At 44.1% G+C, this 15,860-nt stretch overlaps 1 protein-coding gene across 1 annotated transcript in view; it reads left to right on the forward strand.

The window, feature by feature from the left end:
* Positions 1-15,860, forward strand: part of RYR3 (ryanodine receptor 3) — an 869,465-nt gene that overhangs the window by 335,460 nt on the left and 518,145 nt on the right. Inside the window, exons 13-15 of the mRNA XM_073552155.1 lie at positions 5,530-5,651; positions 5,982-6,171; positions 9,424-9,559. Coding sequence (XP_073408256.1) covers positions 5,530-5,651; positions 5,982-6,171; positions 9,424-9,559 — 448 coding nt within the window. The remainder of the gene's footprint in view (positions 1-5,529; positions 5,652-5,981; positions 6,172-9,423; positions 9,560-15,860) is intronic.

Consider the following 15,860-nt stretch of genomic DNA (forward strand, 5'->3'; position numbering starts at 1 on the left):
GGAGTAGATAGCTCAGATATGGTAATGGGTCATAAAACCTTCTGACAAATTGAGTCCTGTGTGAATAGAATCAAAGATAGTAATGAATTTATGCTCCCACACTCTCCGATGCGTCTGTGATTTAAAATTGCTTTTTAAAATGACAACTTTCATATTGCCTATGTTGTGTCCTGGACCACAGAAATGTTTAGCCACAGGTAAATGGTTTTTTTTGTCTGTAATTGTATGACGATGAGTCCTCATCCTTGCTCTCAGTCTCTGTCCTGTTTCTCCAACATACAGGCCACCCACAGGACATATATTGCATAGAATTAAATACACCACATTGGAAGAGGAACATGTGAATGTCCCTGGGATATTATAGTCCTGCTGTGTGTTGGGAATTTGGATTTTGTCTTTGGTCTCTATATGAATGCAGGTTTTGCATCTTCTCCCATTGCAAGGATATGTTCCTCTTGGTGAATCAGAGGGCATTGAACTTCGGATAATGATGTTTCTTAGATTGGGAGGTTGTCTGTAACATAGCAAGGGGGGGTCTTTGAATAGTGTTTTTAACCGGCCATCCTTGTGTAGGATATGGTGAAGTTTCTTAGCCATTTTTCTGAGTATTTCAAGCTGTGGGTTGTAGGTCACTACCAGGGGTACACGATGATTTTCCTCTTTTTTTCTGTATTGAAGTACTTGACTTCTAGGGATCCTTGTGGCCCTAACGATCTGATCATCAATGGAGGTGGGATGGTAACCTTGATTTAAAAATGACATTTTAAGCTGGGTTAGGTGTTCATCCCTGTCCTTGGGACTGGAACAGATACGGTTATATCTGAGGGCCTGGCTGTAGACAATGGATTTTTTAATGTGTTTAGGATGGAAGCTGTCCCATTCGAGGTATGTGGGACGGTCAATTGGTTTCCGATATACTGATGTTTGGAATGAACCATTTTGGATTTTTATGGTGGTGTCTAGGAAGTTGATTTTTGTTTTTGAATGGTCTAATGTCAAGTTTATGGTTGGATGAAATTTGTTGAATTTGTCATTGAAATTTAGAAGTTCTTGTTCAGGCTCAGTCCAGATTATTAATATGTCATCAATGTAACGGAAATAGGCAAAGGGTTTGATGGAGCAGGATGCTAAAAAGTCATTTTCCAGTTTAGCCATGAAGAGATTAGCGTACTGGGGTGCCATTTTACTTCCCATAGCGGTGCCGGTGCGTTGTAGGTAGAGCTCCTCACCGAAAGAGAAAAAGTTGTGTGTGAGGATGAATCTGGTAAGTGCTATTACAGACTTGGAGGGGATCCCATTGGCCTCAAGAAACATTTGTCAGGCCGCTAGTCCATCTTCGTGTGGGATGTTGGAATATAAGGATTCGACGTCCATGGTGGCTAAGATGGTGCTGTCGGGGAGGGGACCTATCGTGGATAGCTTATTAAGCAGGTCTGTAGTGTCCTGTATATAGCTGGCTGTCTTCCTTACCAGTGGCTTGAGGATGTTTTCAATCCACCCTGAGAATTTTTCAGTTAGTGTTCCCACCCCTGAGATGATTGGCCTCCCTGGGTTGCCTGGCTTATGAATCTTGGGAAGCATATAGAAAGTTCCCATCCTTGGATTCTCGGGTATTAAGTCCAGAAGGTTTATGGGGTCTGTACATAGACCTTTGATGACTCTTTTCAACTCCCTCAGATATTTGGGAGTTGGGTCATCATCCAGTTTGGTGTAGTACTGTATATCCATCAGTTGTCTGTGAGCCTCTTTGATGTAGTCAGTTGTATTAAGGAGAACTATGGCACCACCTTTATCCGCAGGCTTAATTGTGATCTCCCTGTTGTTCTTAAGGCCGTGAATCGCCTTTTTCTCCTGCAAACTTATATTAGATGTTTCCTTTGCTTTTTTATCCAATATCGTGGACTGCATCGAATGTCTAAATGAGCCAATATATTGGTCCAAAATGGTGTTGCGGCCAGAGGGAGGTGTCCAGTCAGAGTTTTTCTTATTCTCTAGTTTGACTTGAGTTTGGCTGCCCAGAAGCCCCAAGTCCTCTTTGACAGAGAAGAACTCCTCCCAATATATGTAAAACCACATGCTATACACATGGTGCGATTGTTGTCTTCAGGGGTAGAACAGTCCACCACTCTTACAGGAGGATGATTACTACCTGTCTGTTTCACCCAGTGCAAACTTCTTCTGGCACTAACTGTTCCTGCCGGTGATTCTGCAGCTTCCATTGATGCCATATTGGATAGCTAGAAGGAATATAGAGCGCACATAGGGTCTTATCCAAGATAAAAGAAATGTTAGATATTTCAAATTCACTCACCTATTGTGGTTATATGAGACACAACCACTGTACTTAGCATTGATAGCTGCTGCAAGCCCCGGAATGATGATATCTTGTTGGGTAAAGAGAATGGGGCATCAGACTCCACTGCTTGCCTTTCAGAATGATGAACCAGGGGGGTCCAAATGGACACAACAGAGAAATAGACTTTATTTCTACGTGTTTCATGCTGATCACATCACTTCCTCAGGACAGTCTATGCTATAAATAGTCTGTCCTGAGGAAGTGGTGTTATCACCACGAAACGCGTAGAAATAAAGTCTATTTCTCTGTTGTGTCCACTTGGACTCCCCTGGTTCATCATTCTGAAAAGGCAAGCATTGCAGTCTGATGCCCCATTCTCTTTACCCAACAAGATATCACTGATGTCATATTGACAGAGCAGCTGCTTCTCTTTTCCTCTTCTTTGTTGACTGGTCGTGACTGCTGACGTCCGGCTGTCCATCAGCATGACGTTGAAAGTCACACCCCATGAATTGAGAAGCACAGAAGAAGAAGAGCTGCTTTGTTGGTGTGGAGCAGCTGAAACACAGGCAAGATTATTCAGAACTGACCTGGTGCTGTGTAGAATAGGCAGGTAGATGACATTGTTAGCACATACCTGCCTGTTGGATTTAGGTCCATAGAAAAAAAATTGTCCTAGAAAACCCCTATAAAAATAGATAACTCATTGCAGCATCCTGAAACTGGGCCAAGCCTAAAGCTCCCCGCTGCCTAACTGCGGGGAGATGATTTTCAGTCAACATTACAAGGAAACGTCACTCTCCATTGACTGAGCAACCCGGAAAAAGACGAGTAGCTCTGTTGACGTGGAGCAACTGAATCGCTGACAGGAGCTGCAGATGGTGATTTCTCTGAGCCAGCGCAGGGTAGAACAGGCAGGTAGTTTACTCTGTTAGCAATTAAATACCTGTTAGTTTAGTTTTTTTTGTTTTGTTTTTTAAGATCTTAATATCCCCTTTGACTTCTACAGGCTTTGCAATATGTCGAAAAATCCACATTGTGAAACATTCTTTTTCACAGTGGTGTTGGATACTCTACCTAAGTATTTCAAGCCTCTTTCACACCTTTTCTTTACTTCTTCGGCTGGGTTCAGATGTGCATTGAAATTATTGGGGTAGTTATATGAGCCGCATTGTTGACTAGTGCAGGAGCTGCCTGCCATTACACACATTACATTCACTGTTCTCATCCGTAATATGGACCAGACTTAGGCATACTGAGATTTTTTTTCCATGCAGACATAGGTGTGGAAAAACTAGCCCATTAACAAATATTGTCCAGCACAATAACCGTGAACTACACACTAAAGCATAGAGTAATTGTTGAACCTGATCTGAGTCTAATTTTATCTCCTCCGTTCCAATTGTTGGATCTTCATACCTCTATTTGCATTACAGTCTGAGCCTTGAGAGGACTACCGTTCTTTAGTTCTATAAATGTCGCCAATTTTGTCTTGCTCCTGTATACCTGAAATGAGGTTGTATTTCTGTATTGAAAGATAAAAAAAAATTCTAGTTTTTAAGAAACAAATGTGTTGCATTGAACACATGGTGGTATAATGCGGTAATTTAGTGCATGGCACGTTCTTTTAATTTGTTTCCATTTGTAGAAACTATGTGCCCCAAAAATAATTCATGATATTCAGTATTCCCACATGGTAATTGGCCATGCAGCAAAGAGATTGTGCAATGTTTCACGTGAGAAAGCAGAAGCTAAAACAGCTGTAGCATGCAGATAGTAGATTACATACATCAGGGTGATAGGATCTCTCGATATATGGAACTGAAGGCAAATAATTGCTATTATTACTAGATGTAACTTTATGAAGAGCAGAGTTTGGCCCAGGGGCTTTCAAGTGGAGTTGCTTGTAAATTATTATTATTATTATGCATTTATATAGCGCCATTTATTCCATGGCGCTTTACATGTGAAAAGGGGAAATATAGACAAGTATAATAAACATGTGTAAGACAAGGGACACACAAGTACATAAGGAGAGGGGACCCTGCCCGCGAGGGCTCACATTCTACAGGGATGAGTGAGGATACAGTATGAGAGGGTAGAGCAGGTCGTGCGGTGGTTCAGTAGACCGAGTATCATTGCAGTCTGTAGGCTTGTCGGAACAGGTGGGTCTTCAGGTTCTTCTTGAAGACCCACCTGTCTTAAGGCTAAGCTAATGAAAATGAGGGAAACAATTTGCAATGCTGACCATACACAGATAAAAGTAGACAACATATCCAGCCCACCATCTTTTTAATAATTGTACGTGGGCGATTGTTCATAATTGCAGATGGCAATTTTCTGGTTGTAGAAAATGTGACCTGTCACGTTGGAATTTAAACTAGTTGTATATAGCTTGACGAGCTGATTAAAGCAACTTTGCAACTTTTCACTTTTTTATTATGTGCCTGTTTAGTCTGGTATACATTGTTTATGATGGGATCATTTGTTTGAATGATCATATTTTTATGTGTATGGCCAGATTTAACCCAGTGTAATTTGAAGCATCCGACACAAATTTCTAGAACAGTCTTATTTTTTGTATGCATTGAGGGGCATCCATAAAATAATGACTCCTTAGCAAAAGTCAGATTGACCCACCATTTATGGTGTTGGGTTATTCCACACAAGGCAGTTGTTTCTCTTCCATGCCTTTCCATGACCAACACCCTATCTTGTTGCTAAAAAGACAGGTAAGTACTACATAAATTCCCGTCATCTAATAGGACCAGTTAAGGCTGAAGCTCTTCTCTTCAAAGGCCACATAATATGCACAAGGGCTATGCCAATGGTACTGTTGTAGCAGACAGTAAACCAAAATTCCTTGCGCCAAATAAATTGCTCCACATCATGGAACATAATGCCAAATTATTCTGCAACTACGGCAGTGTGAATGGCCGTGCTTCACAATTAGCGTGTTGTGCTACAATTAAGGCATCGTGTTCTACTTAAGTACGAGCTAGCATGAAAAACGTAAGCGGTGTGTGTGTGTATACATATATATATATAAACATATATCTATATACATATGTATGTATACTACAGTATAGAAGTGTGTGTGTGTGTGTGTGTGTGTGTGTGTAAATTGTCAATGATTTCCTACGCAGCTTGGTTTTCAAAATTTAGCATTGTCAGGCAAGCGCTCCCTATATCTAACTAGAAGTTATATTTTACATCTGCCTCTTTCTGAACAGGCAATCCTGCACCAGGAAGGCCATATGGATGATGGCGTCACATTACAGAAGTGTCAGCATGAAGAGTCCCAAGCTGCTAGAATCATTCGTAACACCACAGGCCTGTTTAGCCAGTTTATCAGGTGCAGTTTGCTCAGCACTGTCTAATTTTTGCCACACATTTCACAAACCGTTATGTTCGTCTGTCTATTGATAGCTACTGAAAAGGACACAAGAATCTAGTTCTCCTTATGAGTTAGCATAGCATTACACACCAGTGCCCATCATTCATTTTTGCTTCCAATGCACAGTGCTGTACAAATAATTTAAAGACTGATACATAGATTGTAATTTTGCTGATGCTTCTGTAGAAATTGAAGCACCATTTGCAGATCACCAAGAGGAGTCACTAAAATATTCATCCGATCTGTTAGGAGTTGGTTGCTGACACAGATATTTTTTTTTATGGCAAGTGACCTGGATTCTCTGACGGGAAACAACCGGACAGTAACGACCCCCATCGCCCTGCCTATTGAGGAGGTAGTTCAAACCCTGCAAGACTTGATCACTTATTTCCAGCCTCCCGAGGAAGAACTAGAACATGAAGATAAACAAAATAAGCTCCGCTCACTCAAGAACAGGCAGAACCTTTTCAAAGAGGAGGTATAACCCAGGGATCTCAGTGATGAGAGTTGTACTCCTTCTTCTGTCATGAGTACAGTTGCTATATAAGAAGTTTTATCATTGTTATTATATTATCTACTTGTTACATTTATATATTTTTTTTGATTGAGCAATATTATTTCTATATTATTTGCACCTTTATTTTGATTTTTCACCTAATCATAAATATTACAGCAAGTATTTTTCAAGCTGTCTGTCCTACTACTGTAAATTGTACTGTAACAGGTAATCCTTGTGAAGACTGCCATGTCGGTGTAAAGAGACTTATATGCAATGTAATGCTCCTCTGGGAATTTAAATAAGCAAATAGCTTCTTCAAAAAGGAAGAGGACAAAAAACTCTAGTGCCATTGATTGGAAGTAGAAATCCTGAAAGTCAATATCAACTCCTCAAAGGGACTTACCACATGACTTAGGATAATAAGACAAAGCAGCAACTCCATTTGCAAACACGTGTATCAGGGTGTTTGCCCTTCATCTGTGCAAAGCAAGAGAACTAATTTTGACATTCACCCAAGCCAAATTGGTCCTCATGCTTTGCAGTTTTAAGGAGCAAACACCCCAAAATATGTCTGCAAATGGAGTTGCTGGTTTTGCCTCTTATCATAAGTCATGTGGAAAGCCATTTAAAGGGTTTGTTATTGGCTTTTAGGATTTGTTACTTCCAAAAGGTGACACTAGAGTTTCTGACCTCTTGCTCTCTGAAGAGGCAATTTGCATATGTAATCACTGAAATACTTGTCTGAGCTTTATAATTTCAGCAGCGGTGTAATGTAAAGCTCCTGATATTAATAGCAAAGTCTGAAATAGGGCCTTAATCTATCATGTGCCATTTGTAAAACTAGAGTAATTTATGTGGCTGCAGGGACTTTGGACCCCCACAGCTGCCAAGACTGGATGGATCCTTCATTTAAGCTTCCTCTAAAAAGTTATGTCCCTGCATCACTTCCTAGAGTAAAAGAAAAAATTGAAAGGGGCAGTTTAATACTTTTTTATTGATCAATAACATATCGAGAGGGGTGCTCCACCCCAAACCCCCTTTGATCAGCTGTTTATAGTGCTGCTGGTGGCCAAATGTGATTGGGTTTGGAGCTGCGCTGAACATCTACACCAGCTGTATACTGACTGTAGCAGGATAGCAGGGTACTGCAGGTCCACCCCATCCTAAGAATAGGCCGTCAATATAAAAGTACTAGAACACCCTACAAGGTGCAATTGTTACAAATCCTGCAGGGACCAAAAGTCTTTGGACTTTCTTAGCACCATTTTTATGACCCAATTTACTTTGTTATCTGCCCCATTCTCTGCTGCTAAGAGACCTTAGATTAGAAGCACCACCCCAGCCCTGAAAAAAGAACCAAAACACTGGAGTGGTGCTTTAACAAAACACATAGAATGCAAAAGAATCAAATACAATGAAATTATTTTGATGTAAAGAATGGAGTTCTTAGATGTACAAAGATGCTAAACCAATACCAGGTTTTGAGTTCTCTAACGATAAGTTAATTTTTCCCACTCGGACCCTTATTTATTTATTTTCTGCTCGGAGATCTGCTATAAGAGCTGAAATGCATTGGTATTTTATTACAAGTTTTCATAACGAGGAAACGCTGTTAGGATTTGACCACATCACATGTGTATGCTTGAAGAGTCGTTGGAACCAGGGATTCCCACCATTCCCCCAATGCTGGTACTTAACAAGCCTCAAATGTTGTAACTTCTACTATCCGATGAGGGTAGAAGATGCAGGATAGGAAAAAAAGTGGTCAGACAATTCGCGCTGCGAATCACTATGAACGATTATTATTACAGTGGTCTTTATTCGACACGTTTCGAAGTTTCACAGAACTCCTTCCTCAGGAAAAAAACACCTGAGGAAGGAGTTCTGTGAAACTTCGAAACGCAGCGAATAAAGACCACTGTAATAATAATCGTTCATAGTGATTCGCAGCGCGGATTGTCTGACCACTTTTTTTTTCCTATTCTGCATCTTCTACGTCGGTCCCTCGTGGATCTGTTGTTTCTGCAGCAGCGAATCCTCCATGCTTATTACAAGCTCCATCTGGTGAGTGTATTATTTTTAAATTGATATACTTACACTATTGCGCTATTTCTCTTCAATAGTATCCGATGAGGGTAGGCACATTCAGTTTAGCATATCAGTCAACAGCCTGCCCTTGTCGGATCGCAGACGTTAAGCAGATAGAGATCTGACAAGTACCAGCATGGGAGACTGGCTGGGTATGCTTGAAGGGTTTCACTAACAGTATACTCTAGTGCACGGGTACATTTTCTTTTCTGGTCTGAGAGACACATTTTTATATTGTATTATTTCCAAGGACCACAAGAAAGCTGAAAGGATATTACGTTTTAAGAGGTTTATGGCATATCAAATGTATACGCCATAAATGACTAAGAGATGCTGGTTCTACTGGGGGTCCTCTTCTCCCCCAATCAGTCCTCTAAAAAGAGTACACTCGTAACTCTCTCTATTGAAGGTTGTAGGTGTTGTAGTTGCTGGCTGTATTTCATAATTTCTGTAAAGTCTAATGGTGAAAGATGCACACATTGGCAGCCACCACTCTTAACTCAAATATGCCTTTTTGGACAGCTAAACAGGGGCGAGGGAGCCCTAGACTCTGGAATCTGGGGCTCAGATATGGCCACATATTGCTGTGTTAGCGCTTGCCTATCCCTGCTCCTGAGCAGTGTGAATTTTTTCTTCCCTCTGACATGGAAACTACTGCATAAAGAAGGTTGGGGGTTGCACAAAATGAAATGGCAAAACTACATGTGGCCTCCGAGCCGCAGTTTATGGACTCTGGCTCTAGACGGTTGCACGCCTCATGGTCGACTATCTTGCCAAATGTGACAAAACAAAACTCAAGTGTGGGCAAAAAAAAGTACCATTACTTTAACTTGCATGGAGCATTTCTTAATATATAAACTGAACATAATCCCAGAATGTCTTGTAAAATGAGTATTACCCTGATACACCAGTACAATCATGCATTGGTGCAGTATCTCTACATGCTCCTGTAAGAGTGCAATTAATATGCACAATTTCTTCAGTTGTGTAATTTCTCCAAGAATCATCTGAAAACTGAAATTCTAATAATACGTATAAATACTGTGTAAATGATTTCCTGGGGAACAGCCGTTTTGCTCTGAGTGTACAATAATCCCACTTGATTGTCCAATTACCGTATTAACATTTTCTCTCCTTGTGCAGGGAATGCTGGCTCTGGTGCTAAACTGCATTGACCGTCTAAATGTATACAGCAGTGCCGCACACTTTGCTGAATTTATTGGGGAGAAAGCTGGACCAGCATGGAAGGAAATCCTGAACCTTCTCTATGAATTACTAGGTAAATGGAAAATCAATTATCTTTATCAAATTCTATTACATTGTTGTCAAGAACAAATTTAAAATATAGAAGCAAAGTATTAAAGTTGCCAACTGGAAACCTGTGGGTGTTGAACCTGTTGTCCTAGCTTTCAATTTTTAACTGTACATTGTCTTTCTGGGTGGTAAAGTATATTGTCTAAGGGTCAGGCAAGGACTGGGGCAGAAATTCAACCCTGGCATTTGAAATCCCACAGGCCCATGCTGTCCCTGTCCCTAGCACCAGATTGGATATATTACTAATATTAAGTAAAACACAATAACAGGGGCGCTAAGTGTTAATCACCGGAGCCTGAAGCAGCAAACATGGACAAAACCTCCTAATTTGTCCCAAAACTAAAAATCAATTAACATAAAAGGTTTTATTTGCGCTAACATGAGGTCCGGAGACGCGGGACGCTGTCCCGGCCGGTGACAGACGTCCCACTTACCGTGTGCCAGCCGCCATTAGGGGGCGATAAGGATGCCGCATGTAAGCTATAGCCAGCAAGGTGAAGCAGAGCCCCGCAGGACCTTGCGTGACGTCACGGTCACGTGTAGAGTCACGTGACTGGTTAAGGAGCGCTAAACAGACCACAGTGCTGTAGACAGTCATGCAAGGTCCTGCAGGGCTCTGCTTCACCTTGCTGGCTATAGCTTACACGCGGCGCCCTTATCTCCCCCTAATAGCGTCTGGCACGCTGTAAGCGGGACATCTGTCACCGGCCGGGACAGCGTCCAATACCTACGGCACCACACGGTGTTCCGGGCATTTGGAAACTTTTATCTTCATTTGCACTGCAGCGTGGACCGGTACTTCTCCACTGGACCTCCGGAGCTAGGAACTTTTCATTGCTCAACGCTCTGCTGAAATGAAGGTACCGTTGTGTATGCACTGTGATTAATCATACCGCTGTGTATTCACTGTTACTAATTCTACTGCTGCTTCTTTCTGGCAACTCGGAAATTTTAAGCATCTTCTTGAGGGCATTTTTATGTATATATATCTCTTCTTAGATTTTTTTCATCTCCGGACCTCATGTTAGCGCAAATAAAACCTTTTATATTACTAATATTACCCTGAATCGAAGAAGCCAAGATTTACTACAAAACCAATCTTTCTAATGATACCCGTGGCCTGCTGGGGTAAGTGACGGAGTCAACGATTTTGTGCTCCGTCACAACTCTTAACAGTGTGGGTGTCTTGAGAACACCGATTCTGTTAACAATGTAGCAGACATGGCGGTCAACAACCAGACAGGCCCTTCTGGCATTTGAATCTAGAGTTTTAGATTATAGTAACTAATAATCAAGCCCTTCAATCAGCATTATTAAAGGGAACTTATTAGGCTATTCATACCACCCACATAGCATGAGTCGCAGCCTGGCTGCAGGTATTTTTCCATTCTACATGACGGCACCACGAGAGAGGGGATCCGCCCCACGAGGACAGGAAACCTTCAAGATAAAAGGGGCGGCTCCTCTCTCCGCATCAGTTGGTTTCCTGTCCTCGACGGGGAACCCTCAAGATGAAAGCCTCTTGAAGATTTTGAAGAAAGAAGAGGATGCCTGGACCCGGGTCGGGTGATTAATGGCAGGCATGGATTTGCTACACCCGACGCCGGGTACCGGTAGTCGCCTCGGGGGCCATATATGCCTATGTCCCCCCTGAGCGAAGGCATGGCCACAGCCGGTAGGGCAGATGCCCAGGCGAAGCGGGGTACCTTGGTGGTGGACCCTCCAAGATGACAGCACACAAAGAAGGTCCAGGGAGGCCACTTGCAGTGTTCCCTCCCTGTCGACATACAGTGGCCATGCAGCCCAGGAGACACATCGGTGCCTGGGCAGAGAAAAATGCTCCTCGGAGGCCACAGACAGTGTACCCTCCCTGTTGAAGACCAGACACCGGACCCCGCAGTGAAAAGGATACCTGCAGTCAGTGGGCCATCGGGCAGGTAAGGGGTGTCTGGGGGCCCCGAAGCAAGTAGGGCCCAGGCGCTCACCCGGCCCAGGTTCGTATGGCCGCACTGGGAGGCGCGCGCGTTGGGAGCGCGCATGACGGCCGATGAACCGGAAGTGGTTGCGTGCGACCCGGAAGTAGAGCGACGCACCGCGGGGCCTGCGAGAGGCACGCAGAGGCATGGGGCACGCACGTGCGCGCGCGCGTCCACACAGACACTAGCGGGGCAGGTGCGGGACCAGGTGGTCAAAAAAAAAAAAAAAAAAAAGAAAAAAAGAGGTGCTATTTAAGATCGCCAGAAAAGGCAAGCAGGCGTCACAGCACCAATTTTGAGTTGGAGGTGACTACTCGCAGCCATAGGCAGCATAATGGAGAGCCCTTCGCCAGAGCATGTGCAACTGCGCCAGGAAGCAAAGGAGAGGCGGTCGTGCTCAGAGGAGAAAGCAAAGACACGCCGCAGCAGTAGTGTGAGCCACTCGGGCAGCGCACGGGCGGATCGTCACCGCAGGAAAGAGGGGTCCATAGTCTCGTTGGGAGACAGTGAAAGGACCAGTCAGCCTCCAGATCCGGTACCCGTTCTGTGGAGCGCCCGAGTGGTGAGTGAACTTCGAGAAAGTCCAGTAATCTAATGTCTGTTCTCTTTCTCTTTTCTCCTCTCTTCCCTCTCCTCCTCCTCTTACATACATTGGCGGGGTGGAGTATAGGAGGTCCCTAAGAAATGTAGAGGAAAGTCTAAAAAGAAAGAATGTGCTTTATGTAAAAGTCCCATAGAAGCAGCCTGGAACAAAAAGTTATGCCAGGAGTGCATTAACAAGACCATAGCGGACGAGACACCCTCATTTTCGGATAGTCTGAGGTCCATAATTCAGACAGAAGTTTCCAAGTCAGTAAGAGCATTACAATCTGTAGATACAGAGAGGAAAACTAGGAGATCAAGCCCCTCAGGGGTCTCTCAACAAGACTCTACAGGGTCAGAAAACGACTCAAATAAGACGCAATATTCAGGAAATAGCTCGGACGGGGAAGATACGTTCCCAGTAGAAACTACAGATGAACTCATTAAAGCAGTTAGATCTACCATGGGGCTAGTAGAAGAGCGAGCAAAAAAGACAGCCCAAGAACTCATGTTCAGTGGACTGCAAAAGAAAAAACGTAAGACCTTCCCTGTTAATGAGCAACTGAAAGCACTCATAAAACGCGAATGGGAAAAACCAGAAAGGAAGTCCCAGATAACGAATTCCCTGAAGAGGAGATACCCCTTTGAGGAAGAGGCATCCTCATCCTGGGATAGGGCCCCCAAAATTGATGTAGCGATATCAAAGGTCGCCAGAAAATCTTCCCTACCCTTTGAGGACCTGGGGTTTCTAAAAGAACCGCTGGACCGGAAGGCGGACAATTGCCTTAAGGCAGCCTGGGAAACCTCGGCTGGGGCACTAAGACCCGCCATCGCAGCCACTTGTGTGGCTAGGTCCCTGAAGATATGGACAGACAACTTGGAGGATCAATTAGAACAAGGAGTTCCCAGAGAGACGATTCTGGAAGCATTACCGGCTATTAGAGCGGCGGCAGACTTTCTCGCAGAGGCATCAGCAGATTCGGCCAGGCTAGCGTCAAAGTCAGCAGCCTTAACCAATGTAGGACGGCGTGCGGTATGGCTCAAATGCTGGCCGGGGGACACTCAGGCAAAAATGAAACTTTGCTCTCTACCATGTGAAGGAAATTTCTTATTCGGTCCGGCATTGGATGAAGTGTTGGAAAAAGCGAGTGATACAAAAAAGAATTTTCCGAAACAACCATTTCAAACCTTTCGGCGCTCCTTTCAGAGGGGCCGAAAATTCAGAAGACAACAATTTAAAGATCGTGACAGAAACAATTCTGACAGACGATACAGAGGAGGGAGAGGCTTCTATTTCAGTAAGCCCCCAAGAGAAGCCAAAAAACCCGCCCAGTGACGGTCCTTCTCAGGTGGGGGGAAGGCTCTCTCACTTCCTCCCAGCCTGGGAAAGGATCTCATCCAGCACCTGGATCCGACAGATAGTAGGGTCAGGTCTGGAGTTAAAATTCCACCACTGGCCACCACAAAAATTCATTCAAACTCCGGTACAATCATCTCAAGAAAGACAAAAGAGCTTGGAAGAGGAGGTATTATCACTTATACAAAAACTCGTACTAGAAGAAGTTCCAGAAAAAGAAAAGAAGGAAGGCTTTTACTCCCCCCTATTTCTGATAAAGAAACCAGACGATTCCTGGAGGACGATTATAAATCTGAAAGGCCTCAACAAGTATCTAGTAGTCCCATCATTCAAGATGGAGACGATAAGATCTACAGTGAAACTCCTCTTCCCTCGGTGTTACATGTCGGTCCTGGATCTCAAGGATGCTTACTATCATGTCCCGATCCGGCAGCAAGACCGCAAATATCTCAGGGTGGCAGTCCAGATAAAATCTCAGTGGCATCACTTTCAGTACAAGGCTCTGCCCTTTGGGGTAGCAACAGCCCCCCGGGTCTTCACGAAATTAATTGCGGAGGTCACGGCACATCTCAGAGAAAAAGATGCTCTAGTAATACCATATCTGGACGACTTCTTGATAGTGGGGAAAGATTTCTCTCACTGTCAGGAACGAGTCAAGATAGTGATAGAGACTCTTCAGACTCTGGGTTGGCAACTGAACCTCAAAAAATCCAGGTTGGAGCCAACAATGGTCCAGAATTTTTTGGGCCTAACAATAGACTCGGTAATACAGGAATGTCGCCTCCCAAAGGAGAAAGAAGAGAAAATCAAAAATCTAATCAGGACAACATTAGGAAAGCCAACAATGACTCTGAGGAAAGCCATGTCAGTGTTGGGGTCCCCAACCTCCTGAATACCAGCGGTAAAATGGGCTCAATTTCACACAAGGGAACTTCAGTGGTGTGTATTACAAAGCGATCTGACGCTTCAAGGGCAGTTAGAACAGAAGCTCACCATCCCGGATCCTGTACTCCAGTCACTAAGATGGTGGTTACAGATAGAGTCTTCTCCGAGGGGAGTACCCTGGACATATACAGCCTCCAGAGTAGTCACGACAGATGCCAGTCCCTGGGGCTGGGGAGCCCATCTAGACACCCTATGGCTCCAAGATCCTTGGGCTCAGGGGGAAAAAGATCTATCCTCAAACGAGTGGGAGCTACTAGCCATCGAAAGAGCGCTGGAAGGATTGCTGACACACCTGAGAGGACATCATGTGAAAGTCCTATCGGACAATCGTACAGCAGTTGCATACGTGAACCATCAGGGGGGCACCCGTTCTCGGGCATTAATGGAAATAGCAAGAAGAATCCTGACTCTGGCGGAACATCAGTTTCTCTCATTATCGGCCCTGCATATCCGAGGCGTGGACAACCTGAAGGCGGACTTTCTGAGCAGAAACCGCTTAAAGCAAGGCGAATGGTGCCTAAAAGAGTCCATTTTTCAACAAATTGTGCAGAGGTGGGGAAAACCCATAATAGATCTCTTCGCCTCAAAAACCAACAGAAAAGTTCAAAAATTCTGCTCCCTAAGGCCAGCAGACATGCCACTGGCGGTAGACGCCTTCAGGATAAAATGGACATCAGGTCTCCTGTACGCCTTCCCTCCGATATGCCTCATTCCATTAGTCCTGAAGAAGATCAGGGAGGACCAAGCCAGAGTAATTATGATAGCTCCCTTTTGGCCAAAAAGGCCGTGGTTCTATTGGCTAAGAGTGATGTCAGTGACAGACCCATGGGTGCTCCCAGAGGACCACGACCTCCTAACACAGGGTCCCTTCAATCACCCTCTGAATTCCAGGCTGCATTTGATAGCCTGGAATTTGAAAGGTCACTGTTAGAGAAGAAAGGTTTTTCAGCAAGGTTGATTTCCACCCTAATCAGTAGCAGAAAGCCAGTGACTACAAAAATATACGGGAGAATATGGAGAAAATTTTTGTCCACCTCAGGCCCAATACAGGAGGGGGAAGTACCTGTGAGGGCAGTGCTAGAGTTTCTACAAAGGGGTTTAGACTTGGGTTTAGCGGTCAGCACCCTGAAAGTACACGTCTCAGCCCTGGCAGCATTATTCAACTATGACCTGGCAAACGATAGATGGGTCGCCAGATTTATCCGGGCCTGTACTAGAGCTGACTCTGTCCCATCTCCTAAACCTCCTCCCTGGGATCTAAATTTAGTCCTATCATCTCTAACGGAAAGCCCATTTGAACCAATAAACGCAACATCAGATAAAGTGTTAACTTTAAAAACAGCCTTGTTAGTGGCACTCACATCGGCACGTAGGGTTGGGGACTTACACGCACTATCAGCAGACCC

The sequence above is a fragment of the Dendrobates tinctorius genome, unplaced genomic scaffold, assembly GCF_039654945.1.
Source record: "Dendrobates tinctorius isolate UK_male_01 unplaced genomic scaffold, ASM3965494v1 ptg000186l, whole genome shotgun sequence".
NCBI lineage: Eukaryota > Metazoa > Chordata > Amphibia > Anura > Dendrobatidae > Dendrobates > Dendrobates tinctorius.